Below are 13,494 nucleotides of genomic sequence, written 5' to 3' on the forward strand. Positions count from 1 at the left end.
CGAACACTCAGTAAACAGGATGTTATAGCCCTGCTTCTCTAGTGCTGCTCAGACACCTCTTCCTTTCCTTTTCTTGCTTGGTGCAGCTGAAAGCGCTGTCATGCTTTGAAGGGCACTATTTTAGGCTTAGTCCTCCCTAAGAGCAGAGGAGGTGGTAAACCTGTTTGTGGACTGTACCATGTCAGATGGAAGGAGGGGTAATGGCAGAGCTTTTTTTTTTTCAACTGGAACTCCCTGGAACTGAATTCCGGCAGCTCTTAGAAGGTGGAGGTCCTAAAGCTCAACAACCTTGGGTGGGTGCTCAGCAAGTTCCACCACCTCTTTTTTCTAGAAATAAAGCCCTAGGTAATGAAATGGCCAACTGCTCCCCATCCAATAGACATTTCTTGCACATAGAAAAGTGGCATGTCCCTTGGACTTTATGGATTGGCATGCCAAGGGTGTCTGATGTAAATGCCCTACACCCACCCTCCCCTTCTTCAGACATAACAGCACCCCAACCTCTGCAAGCAGGCCTGTGCAGAGCTTGTTTAAGGTCTGGGGCATGAGGCTTATTAGAATAAAGTTGTAAACTCAAACAAAAAAGCAGCTTATAATTTACTGGGATGCTTTCTTAGGGAGGTCTCTGATTTTATGTGGAACACTAGTGACACCCGGTGGTTGCTTGTACTCATTACAGTTTTACTTTTTTGAACAGTATCTCCATTGCATGCAAGAACAGGCCTAACAACCAAGGTCTATGAAAAAGGAGTGTATCAACAAGGCTTCAGGGTTTTTTGGTGTTGTTTTGTTTTTCTGCAGAAACAGGAATGGCAGCAGCAGCAGCAAGTAAGCACAGTGGCGTAGCGTGGGGGTGCAGGGGGGGCGCTCGCGCTCGCAGCTCTCTGCCCCTACTAAAATCCACAGGTTAGGGGGCGCAAATTACTTGCCTTGCCCCGGGTGCTGACAACCCACGCTACGCCACTGAGTAAGCACATTTCTGACCTTAGTGGCTGTAGAATACAGGGCATCAATCAAGTGTAAAGATCACAGTTTAATGATTTCCAGAAAGGAGCAGCCAAGTTAGGTATGTCTGGAATGTACTTCGGCACATTTTTGAAAAGGGAATTATTGGGGTTAATGCTATTCTAACACTGTCATAGTACTAGATCTGTTCCACAGAACTTATGCGTTACCTAACCCTCACATACAAAAGGGAGCATTTTTGTTGTCACGTTGAAGTAAGCTACTGTAGCTGAGCAACTTCCGCAAGTTCTCCCACCAGCTATACCTGCCCACTGGGTTCTGAGACAGGGCCAGCCATAGCTCAGTGGTAGAGCATCTGCTTTGCATGCCAAAGGTTACAAGTTCAATCCCTGGCATCTCCAGCTAGGGATGGGAATGCTCTTTGTCTGAAGCCCTGGGGAGCCACTCACTGACAGTCGGTGTTGACAGTACTGAGATGGACCATAATATCTAAGAGCAAGGAAGCTTCCTATACACAAAATGTCCAATGCAGGACATTCTGTTGCCTGAAGCAAAGGGCAAGATGCCACCCTCTCATTCCACATACAAAAATCAACCAGACTGGCAAATTAAATCATATTTCAACACTCTAGCAATGAGACAGTGTCTTTTACAACACCTGAAGGCCAACGGCTAGCTTAGTGGGTGCAGGGCAAACTATCTCCAAAACAACAGCAATGGACAGTTCATATTCAATAGCTTTACACTGCTATTGCACAAGAAGTTGGTTTTTTTAATTAAAAAAAATCACTTCAGCTCTGGCCCCAACTCTCCTTTATTTTTTGGATTCCTGGCTTGTTCTTTTCATGAGCTCATTTCTGCCTTGGGCTTTCTGACACAGAATGTGCAAATGAATTCAGTCCCCAACTCCAACCCCTAGCTGACGGATAAAAAACACGTACCCTTCTTTCAGGACACCTACAAATGCAACAGGTAGAAAAGGGCGTTCAATCATCACGTTGTTCCTTCTGTCTTTGAACCTGAAATGGCTATTCATGCATTCTGCTTAATGGATTACTTATCCCTAGAAAATATTTTTGTCAGTAATAATTGGGAGATAATATCCAAGAATTCCATGTGCATTATCCATGCACACACAGAGAGATTGAAAGTGTCAATCAGTATTATCAGCATCTACTAAATGCCTTCCATCCTAAACTCTTTTTATAAGAAAGTTAAAATATAATCCAAACATGGAAAACTTTGGGGAAAGCGAAGGAGAAAGGAATAACGACACATGATCCAGGTTTAGTCTTCTGCAATTGTTAAAAGCCTTGGATGGGATTCATATAAAGAAGTTATCGAGCTAGTTTAATAGGGCCCAGCTGAGCATTAGCGCATGGATACAAATGAGTATTCAGGTTCACATTTGCAGTCTCATTCATTGCACATCTGTAAACCTGCTTGTGCTATCAACATCTCTTGCTAGATTAGATGCTGCTTGCAAGCCTGAATAGGTAAGATAAATTGACATATGGAGGCAGCTTGTTCCAAAGAGAAGAAATAGAAAGCAAAAACCGTCAAAGATGCAACATGAAAGAACAAACCTTAGGCATATGTAAGGCAGCAAAAGGTAACAGGGAAACAGATGCCTTGTGACAGGTTTTGCCAGCCTTCTAGTGCTGGGAAGTTGCATAAACACAAGGTCAAAGTCCGCAAAGCAGAATAGCAGGAAAAGAAGCCAGCAGGTTTTTCCCCATGCAAGGAAGTCAATGGTCAAAGCATGAGAGCACTTAGGAAAGGGTACAATTCCCCTCTCTGATAAGACTAGGTTATGCATTTGAGGCAAAGGCAAAGATTGACACACCTGCAGTCCTCGGGGCGTGGGTGGGTGTTTATATATCTGTATCTATAATCCTCTTAAGTGAAAAATTCTCAACAGAGGAGAGCCTTTTTAAAAAGCAAGAAGTCACCAGAGAATTGCTCACCTGAGGCCCCATGAGGCATCATTATGAATTACTTGCTCATTTCCTGAAGTGTTGGAATATTTCTCCTCTGCAAGGAAAGTGTGAAAAGCCTGGAATAAAAATGCAAACAGCCAGATGTCAAATTGTAAGATGATAACTGATTCGGTGCATAGCATTACACAATGGCTAAACTGCCAACATGCAGTTGTAGCCAGCTAACCTCTACACAGAGTAGACCCTTCAAAATGAATAGACCTAAGGTAGTCATCTCCATTAATTTCAGTATGACTAAGACTGTACAGTACTCAACTGAGGGTGTAATAGTATATCTCTTTTCAACCACCTTCATTGGCTTCCTGTTTGCTTCTCTACTGAATTCAAAGTGCTGGTGCTTATTTATTTACCAAGTTTTACATCCTGCCTTCCTTCAAGGAATTCAAGCTGATTGCATAGGATTCCCTGTGTAACTTCAGCAAAATGGTTGCCTCATGACCCGTCAGATCAAATTTTCACTTTGGAAGTGGTGTTTGAACTTGCCAGTAGCTGGGGAATGGGTGCTGAAATGGCAGTAAAATCCAGGGGTGTTTTTTTTGGTAACCAACTTAGGTTTGCTTACCCTACCTGGAGAGAATGGACCTACTCCAGGATGCCCTACTTCAATGAACGCTATGTGTGTGTGGGGGGGGGTCTCCCTAGAGATGGTTTGGAAATTTCAGCTGCTCCAAAATGCTGTTTGGGGTCAGTCAGTCAGAGCATATCATGCCCATATTGTTACTTCAGTCTCATTTCTTTATTGAGTTTATGACAGGTGTTACAGTTAAAATGCTTTTGACACTTTATAGCTTAATACTTTGGTTCATGAGTAAGGGACACTTTTCGTCAGTTACCCACACTATTTGCAATTCTACCACTGAGGTACTCCAGTTAGAACCCAGGGAGTTACCTCACCCCTTGTTACCGGCTTGGGAATCTTTTCCTAGAAAAACTCTCTCCTCCTGACTGGAATGAGACCCAGGGAATCTGTATTCCCACAGCTTCTACCTCTCCTGCCTCAGACTCAGCCCTCCAGTGAACTCCTGTCTGTTTACCTTCCTCAGACACTCAGTGCCATGTTCCTTTCGAAGCTGCGAGGCTCTTTCCTCTTGCTGTCGACGGTCTCCTCAGAGCAGATGTTCAATTCAAATCAGATTCTCTCAGACAAACCCTCTCCTAATCCCCACCTCCCATTTCAAATCGAGCCCTCTCTCTCTCAAACTAAACCCTCTCCCTTCTCTGACCCTGTCTAACTCTGTCCCTCAGAAACTGCTCCTTTTATTCTTCCCTCCAAAGTGCTGTTCCACCCCCCCCCCCCCAGCTAGCTGTCTTGGTGGTCATCAGGGTCTGGGTGCAATTCTGAAGGACTTCATCACCAGATTTTGGTCTGGTTCCGCTGTCTATCACAAATACTATTATGTTGGTGGTTATATGCAACAAGACCTTCTCAGAGGTGGCCTCACAGCTGTGGAATTTCATCCCATGTGAGGTCAGGCAAGCCCCGCCCCTGGATAATTTTAAACAGGCCTTTTTATGGCCTTCAGACGCTAATTGCAAATATTGCTGTATAAATGGCATTGCGGCCTAGTTTCTAAATAGGCTATTTGCTATTTCCCTGCTGGCTTTTAGAAAATACGACACAGATATTTTAAATGGTTTTCAAATGTGTTTTCAAATATAAATCATTGTCAATTAGGGTTTGACGTGAGTGTGGAGAAATTACCATTTAAAATGTGTTTCCTGAGACAGGGTTTTGTTTTTTTTAAATAAGAGTTTGCTGTGGATGTGGGGTTATGTGAAGGATTAAGTTTAAAATACCATGAATCTGAGGGTCGATGCCAGTTGGCAGCTACTCAGTTGCAAAAAGAATGGTCATGGAAAAGCGGGTTCTTTTTATATGAACCAAGAGGATTGTAAAATTTCACTGGGTAGAAATTCTTGGTCACTTATTGGACACAAACAAAGTGGTCTGGTGAGGGGGTAGAATTATATGCCCCTCAAATCTGACTGGTTGGTTGCAAGGGTAGGCTGGCTGGAACATAAAAAGAACCATTCTCAATGTATTTTTGCTCTGCAACACATTTAAATAGGGCATGTTCATTCATCTACTGCTGCTGCAGCAGCTGCTTCTGCCATTTTCATCCCGCACTATTTCAGTTACCTTTGAGTTGAAATCTGACAAACTTTTTTTGTGCTTGCTTTGCACGAGGAACCTGTTAATGCAATGTCGGGGTTATTTGCAATGAATAATACATTGACATTTTATTCTCCTGAGGAAACAACTTTATTTTGAATTCTTTGTTTTGGTGTGCTCATTTGAGGCTGGAACATTTTGTACACTTAGCTGCAGGAACTGGAATAGCTGGTTGCACCCTTCTGCTTCACTTATTAGGATCCCAGCAATAAAATTGTCTAATTTCATACCTACTCCCGTATGTCCCCCCCCCTTTACTGCTGATGTAATTATTTTAATCAAAACTGCCCTGTTCCCACAGGCTCAGGCAAACTTACTATTAATAAAGCAATATTTCCTTTGCTTTTTGCTTATCCTCATCGTTTACTTAACCTCCCTACAAATACTTTTCATTGAAATTATTTTAAACAAAATCTTAAAAATTGTCCTCTCCCCCCCCCCGGGGGGGGGCAGGGAAAATGAAGCAGGCACTGGGTAGAATGTGCTAATTATTTTGTTCCTATCAGCATCCTATTGGTTGCATATCGAACCGACGGCAATCTCCAAAGGCAGCCACAGACATGTAGCAATCCCAGGAGCCCAGTCTGAATTTAACCAGTGCAGGAATAACCAAAAGCAAATTGCCATTTTCTGCTAGCTTTGGCAGCCTAGCAAAAGCTGGTGTTTCTAGAGACCAATGCTACCTGGGTAAGCAGAAACACTGAATCACAGAGAACACCCAAATTGTATCCTTACCTTTTTTAGCTCTCTCCATATCTTCACCCCTATCTTTGTACCATTGTTTCCAGTTCTATCTCTCCCCATGAGCTTCAGTCCTCCAGTTTGAACCAGCTCAGCCACCGGCTCTGCCTACTCTTCCTTGCTACCTCTCGTGCCTACTTCCAAGAGTATCTAGCGAACGGGTAGGTGACGTGGTGCCCTCCAGATGTTTTGTGGACTACAACTCTCATCAGCCCCAGCCAGCATCACCAATGGGCAAGAATGATTGGAGATGCACTCCATTGGTGATATTCCATTAAATATCTGCACCAGTGCAATGGGATTTCCTCCCTCTCCTCCCCTCCTGTGTGACCTGAACCATTACCAAATCTGCTCTGGAGGGTTGGAGGAACCCCCAGTACAGATTTTGGGGATACATGGTGTGTGAGAGAACAGTCTATTGTACAAGGAGAAATCTTGCATTGGAGGAATGTTCACCTTATTGTTAGGTTGAATACAAGCCCATTACACCAAGAGGGCACCACGTTGGCTACCCCTGATCTAAATAGTGCTCCCTTTTTGTCTTCATTCAGATCCCCACCTTTAAGCTTCACCTTGCCGGTAAAACCTTTGGCCTACCCTTTTAAGTCACCATCGCCGGCTAAATTTTAAGCTGTGTTTGTATCTTGTGTTCTCATCCTGTGAACCACACCGGGATCTTTTTATGAAGGGAGGTATATAAATCTAAATAGTAGCAGTAGCAGCATCTAAAGTACATGTATTCATTCATACCCACCCCTTGCCCCTTAACATCAGCTTCTCTCGGCAGAAGCTCGTCTTTTGGGGCTAACTCTGTACAGTAGCACATAGACTGATAAGATTTCAACCAGCGCTGGCAACAGGGCTCTATATTGTTACAAGTTCCTTAACATATATCCCAAGCTGCCTGTGGCTGGAAACGAGGATACTGGACTTTGATGGGCTACTTGCTTCACCTAGTGTTCATTGCAGTTTGAATCTGAAGCTGCAAGCAAGCACCGACCGCAACCAGTGCACAGAGTTGGTGTTTAGTGTTGCCGCAGTCATCCCCACCGTTAAGGAGAAAAGTCCCAACTGATGCAGCAAGCAGGAGAGATGAAATGGCACAAGAAGAGTATTTTGGAAAGCGGATGAAGACGATGCCGCGAAAGAAATGCAGGAGCCAGGTAGGAACACTCAGAAAGGTGTCGGGTAGGTGTGAAAGCATGAGATCCACTACATTTAGAACAGGTTTAAACATCTTAAAATTCTGGACCCACTTTCAATAAGGCACAGGATTCATGTTTGTTTGTTTTTCTTTTACCATATACCACGCCCCCCTCCTTTTTACACCCTTACATTATCCAGAGACACAGAAAGAGAGAGGAAGCTAAAAGTATATTGTTTATGATCAGAGCGTAGGTTGCTTTGTGGACAAAAAGACTATATAGTTTCAAAATTCCAAGGGGTAAAGAGAAAAATCATATATTGTTTGTTTGAACTCAACATAGCTAAAATTGTACAATCCTTCTAGCAAAGCTGAACATTTAAAGCCAAGTTTTAAAGCCAAGCCAAACAGAATGAGCCCCACAAAAAGCCAAAGCCAACACAGATGGCATTAACGTTATAAAAAAGAGACTACTTGTTTAAAAGCCTTTTTATTTTCCTTCACCATTATTGTTTTACAATACAAATTTCACCTTGTTGAACACACAAAAAAACCCTACAGAAGATAACTCTGTTTCACGTAAAATACAGAATGAATATATATATTTTTATATAGATAGATAGATATATGCTTCTTCATTCTTAAAAAACTATTTTGTTCTGCACATTGGCAAGTATAGGATAGAATACTTCCCCCAGACACAATATGTATGGCAGGACTGAAATTTTAGAGTTACATGCAGTTTCTGCACAATTCTGTTTTCAAGAAATCAATTGTTTTTCAACAAAATTTTCATTCAGGGATGAGACATTGTTTATAGTTTGATTTTTGATTTGCTGATCATTTGGAGAGAAAAATAATCTTATAAAAAGGAATCCATAGCTGTTTTCTTGCTATAGTTAAAATCCATGTATGGAATGGACAATAAAATAATTTAAGAAGCAAATTTCACTCTAACCTCTCCACAATATGTGAAGACTTGATTATGGTATTTGGTTTTTCTTCCAATTTAGTCATCTGAACATTGCAAGCAGATTCCCAATTTAATTTAGATATAAAATCAAAATTTAGTAATGTATACAATACATATAATATTTGTTTCATGGAATACTTTATTTTAAATTAAAACTTGTAAAGACTGCCTACTGACCATACTATCAAGACAAGAAAGGCACTAGAAACAGATACATCTCTCTCCCAAGAAGCTTTTTTTTATTTTAACTCTTTTCTCTGACATGTAAAAATCTTTTTTAGATTTTATTTTTACGCATATCATTTTGAAAAATAAAGTTAGGAAATACTTAGAAAAATCACTTTACAACAGAATAATTTTTTTGCACTTTTTGACACTGTCACTGCAGATTTACAAAATCAAAGTTTACCAAACCTTTCTGTGTCTATCATTAGTAGCTTCAGTGAAACAGGTAGAAAGATTCCTGTATATTATTATCCCAATCAGGTATTTAGAAACCTTCATATAGACATTTGCTAGAAAATGGCTTACAGCCCAATCTTTGGGGCAAGAGATATGAAAATTATGTTTTCCCAAGAAAATAATACGCTTTGTTCCCAGACGAGACTGGAAAGACCAGAACTTATGATATAAAAGCCTCTTTTTCTGTTTACGCTGCTGCATGATATACAAAGAAACATGGTGATGAGCAATGCAAATCCAAAATCTATTAACAAGAAATGTATACAGTGCATGATAATTTACGGTTTCCTTATTGTTGTCCATCGCAGATCCTTTGGAGAGAGAAAAAGATCACAGTGCTTACCAGGTAAGAGACTAGATTACAGTCAAGGTAATGGTTAAAAGGTAGAGGAAAGGGAGCAGTTCAGTTTTTATGGCATCTCTTCTTGCGGAGTTCTTAGCACTTTTGGACAGTTCTTTCGCCATCTCTTCTTCTTCTTTTTTGTAGCTGTTATGTGTCATTCACCAATCTGCTGTACTTAGGCTGTCTACCCAGTCGGAGAGCTTGCCAGGAAAATGGCCAGTGGTAAGAGCGTGGGACAATGCCCGGAACATTCTTTTCAAAGTACTGGAAGGGTCTATACCACCACACTCGTGCAAGGAGGTTTGTCTGGGAAGCTTCTTTTAGCACCTGCAAAACAACAGCGTTTACAAATGAAGCCTCAATAAAGGAAAACCCGCAGGCAGCAGTTTATTTGCTCTTCCAATATATTCCATGCCTGAAACACATTATTAGGGTCCCATTATGACTACTACTACTAGGGGCTGGGGGATAGAAGAAACACGGGGGAGAGCTTGCTATGTACCCCATCACACCAACAGAAAAGATGACGATCACAACAGAAGTGGCACATGCAAACTATGATTTAAATGTGCTTTGCTTCAGGAACTCTTTTTCCTTATCATACCTTATTATATCTCGGGAAGCAATCAGTGTTTTTGCATAGTATCTATTAATAATGGTTTCACATCTTAGAACAAAAAAAACCCCCTGTCCCTGACTGTTTCACAAGTAGGAAAGCACCGAGCAGGAAGTACTTAACATATTCAGGACAGGGGACGCTAGGGGGCGCCTTGGAAGATCTATCCAGCTTGCACGAGGTAATTAGAGGCTGATTATGGGGAGTATATCAGTCTCCCTTCATCTCTCCAGGGGGGAGAGATGCCGTTTTCACCCGCTGTTGCCATAAATCACCCCCGAGTTCGGAAGAAGGAGGGGTGAGGCACTGGGTGCATAACCCTTGGCGGGCCTCGGAACTCCTCCGAAGCTGCTTCCAGGAGCAAAACTAGTTGCGTTACTAAAGGAAAAAAATTGGGAAAGATAACGCACATGCTTCAAGAGAGGCAGGAGGTTTTTATCTGCTAACAATTTTACCACTGAAAGGAAGAAGACTGAGACGGACTGAGAAGGAAGATTACATCAAAGTACTACAAATATGGTATGTGGATTGGAATGCCGGAACTAAGGGGGGGGGAACGACTTACTATTTTTTTTGCTCTATGTGATTATTAATAACCCTCCCTCTGAAGATCTGTCACAGAAATAAATTGCAAATGGGACTAAAAATGAATTGTGTGGGAATAATTATGAACTTAAAGGTTTTACTCTGTGAAGGATTTGGAAAGAAGAAGGGCTCTCTCTTGTGACGCAGTAAGAATGGAAACTTGATAAGAGACCTGTGTTGTTGGAGTTGGTCTTGGGGAGGGCGAGCCGAAGATATATTATTTTCGAGGAGATTGCGAACTGGAAGGGGCAGCCCTCCTGCAAAAAGACTAATTTACGATGCAACAGGTCAGAAAAGCTAAAGAGCGAGTTTCGAGACACTATTTCATCGGAACGACAAAAATGGCGATTACTCGCTCGAGCGGAAAAGACTGTTGGAGGAGAGTGATTTACGAGAGAGCAGCACAAAGCCCACACAGAAATACAAATAAGACTGTCTTTTTCAACCCACTTGCGGAGCATATCGGAGGAAAATGGAAAGGAAAATGAGTAATGACAAGTATTGAGAAGAAGAGACTGGAAACATCATTCTTAATATGGAAGCAGAACAAATATTCGAGGATTGGACTCCTGCCAATCAAGAAGCTTGGGTACCCCCCCACAAAAATTTACAATTTGGAAAACAATTGGATTATATGATATGTATTGTTATAATTTGGACTAATTGATTTGATGTGTTTAATTTGGAAATATGAAATTTAATAAAAATTATTTTTTTTAAAAAAACATATTCAGGACAAGCCTGAAAGGCAGATATGAGTAGCCAAACTTGTTTGAGCTTGTTGCTTCTCACTCTCCCACCCAAGTCCCCTCCTCATGACAGAAAGTGTGAATGCACACATATATAATTTTTGCTTTCCTAGAGGGTCTGGATAAAAAATCAGATCCAGCACAATAACAAATGTATTGGAATAGGTCAGCTTAAGCTGTTGGGGGAAGAGAGACTCACTTGTTGGTTGGCCATTGTGTGATACCACCAGAAAAGTCTTGTAGTGATGTAGTAAGCCACCACCACATCCACAGTGTAGTGGTCGTGAGCCAAGAGGATACAGAACATCCCCACTAAGCTGAGAGTCCAACAAACCCAATGATACCACCAGAGTCGCCGAGGTGAATCTGAAGGCAAGGAAAGGTGGAAAGCATTAATGCCATGCACACAGAACATTCTCTTTCACAGGATGAAGAATTAAACACAGTATCATAAGCTGAACATCTTCAAATGGGATAACCCCCAGCATTCTGTGGAATGGAAAGAGGATAGTAACAATATCATAGATATCTGTGGCTTCAGAACTCTAGCTGCCATTGCCTCCCTGAGAACGTTTCAGGGAATAGTGCAGCCATTCAAATGAGAGCTCAATTTAAGCATGCATTTCTTGTTTACTTACTATTGCTTTCATTGTCACTACAATTTATTACCTGCCCTTCTTCACCCCCAAGCCCCAGGGTGGGTTACCACAATTAAAACACAGTATTAAAAGCAGTTTAAAGCAATTTAAAATTGCCAGACACACTTCTGTTGGAAGGGAGTTTCACAGCCTAGGGTCTGCCACAGATAATGCCTCTCCCTGGACCATCACCCTCCAAGCTTCTGAAGGCTGTGGAAGGGTGCTCCCTCCAATGATCTTACTATCCAAGGCAGTCTGTAGGGAATGAGGTGGCTTTTTTCCATCTCTCCCTCAATAATTGTTATCAAGCACGGCTAGCAAAGTGGTCTGAAACCAGACTGGAATGGATCCAAATAACCAGCTTCCTCCAAGCATGCCTGAAGCTGGACTGCCACCAGCTTCTTGAGCACCTTGCCGGAATGGGATGGGGTGGGGGAATGGGGTGTTTGCAGGCTTTATCAATGGTGTTTCAAAAATTATGCAATTTCACTTACACACGCAGTGCCTCAGAACATAAATGGGGAGTTGCCTGTATACTGTACTAGTTTGCACTTTTAATAAGCAGTTATCAGCCATAAAGCATACAAAAACAAAATTGAAAGAACCAAAATGAATGGGAGGATCATGATTCTCCAAGAATTACAAGTGTATGGGTATTTATTGATGCTTCAACTCTGCAACTGGTTTATAAACGGCTAATACTGAAATTTGGTAGCAGAGAATTAATCATGACAAAGGGAACCAAAGACTTAGGCTAATCTTCTTCCAATCTCAGTTGCTTTAGAGTTGAATTGGTTTTCCCATTAATCTTGGCTACAGATCAGAAATGACTGAGCCAGCCACACCAGACCAGCATAACTGTATTAGCATTCAGATGTGATGTCAGGTAAAACTTTTATTCAGCAACTATTTTCCTTGGAAAATACATTAACATAGACTACACTCCAATCCCAGCAAACAAATATTATTAAGATGAGATGTGCCTTTCCTTTTCCCCCAGTTTGTTTTACACTGTAAGTTGTTGTTGTCATAATAAGAGAAGGATGAGAATGCTGTGCAATGAGTTTGGATAGAAGGGCTAAATTACATTTTAATCCCATTGTATGTTCCTCTAAAAACATGCTCAAAGGAAGGCTAGCGTTCTTTGTTAAGAGTTTCAGTGTTTACTTTCATTGTTGGATATTTATTTCCACTGACATACTTTTTAGCAAAAATATCAAGGTACAAAGTGCTAACAGCAAGGCAGTATTTTACAGTGTGTTCTCATATTAACCAAGATACATTTTTAGTCCAAAACTGAAAAAGTCAAACTTACACTCTTTGATAAATAAGTATGTAAGTGTTAGCATAACTGTGTGACCGCTGAACAAGTAGTCACCACACAGATCGTGTGATCCTGTGATGGACAGCCCGCCTCCAGCAAGCATCTTCATTATCCTCCTCATGTGCGATTCCCAGTCTCCAAAGAGCTGGTGGAAGGAGAGGGGGGAGGAAACATCAGCACATTTCATCGATACCATTTAGAATAATCTTATAAAAGAAAGCTTAATTTACATTCAGAACCTGGCAATTAAAAAAAATCTTATTAGGCATTAAAACTCTATACCACTTAATGTATCCTAGCATTCAATAAATAAATATATTTTTTAAACACACACACACACACGATCCTAAGAAGCCAACAACCATGTCTTTGCATTCATGAATTTTTCAGCAACGGAAAGGCTTAAGAATTGAAATAATATCACTTTAATTATTTCAACTGCAAATGCATGAGTAATTAAAAATATAGGGTTGTATCGAACTAAGCCATCCCATTAGCGCTAGGACTTCTGCTTGCATAATTGGATTTCTTCTCCTTTGCTCATACCTTCCCTGCCCCTCCCTCCAAATCAGCTCCAGAGGGTTGAGGAACCCCCTGAACACATTTGGGAGGCATTCAGAGAGAAGAACTCCCACTGCACAGGTGCTAGTAGTATGACTTTGTTCGATACAACCCAAAGCCAAAAAAGCAAATAACTTGCCCAGAACCATCATTTGCTAGGTCTGAATAATTTGGCGAAAGAGAAATCAATTGGCATCTTCTTTAAAGAAGCTTGTTGGC

The 13,494-nt window shown here is 41.3% G+C and overlaps 1 protein-coding gene across 9 annotated transcripts in view; it reads right to left on the reverse strand.

The window, feature by feature from the left end:
• Nucleotides 1–7,498: 7,498 nt before the first annotated feature.
• The window catches only part of SGMS1 (sphingomyelin synthase 1), a 69,114-nt gene continuing 63,118 nt past the window's right edge, over nucleotides 7,499–13,494 (reverse strand). For all 9 annotated transcript variants that reach the window (XM_081861912.1, XM_081861913.1, XM_081861908.1 and 6 more), the window contains 3 exons: nucleotides 12,706–12,859; nucleotides 10,952–11,118; nucleotides 7,499–9,129 (listed from right to left, as the gene is read on the reverse strand). In XM_081861912.1, the coding sequence (XP_081718038.1) occupies nucleotides 8,950–9,129; nucleotides 10,952–11,118; nucleotides 12,706–12,859 (501 nt within the window). In that variant the 3' untranslated portion in view covers nucleotides 7,499–8,949. The remainder of the gene's footprint in view (nucleotides 9,130–10,951; nucleotides 11,119–12,705; nucleotides 12,860–13,494) is intronic.

The sequence above is a fragment of the Podarcis erhardii genome (assembly GCF_964252035.2).
Source record: "Podarcis erhardii genome assembly, chromosome: 5".
Classification (NCBI taxonomy): domain Eukaryota; kingdom Metazoa; phylum Chordata; class Lepidosauria; order Squamata; family Lacertidae; genus Podarcis; species Podarcis erhardii.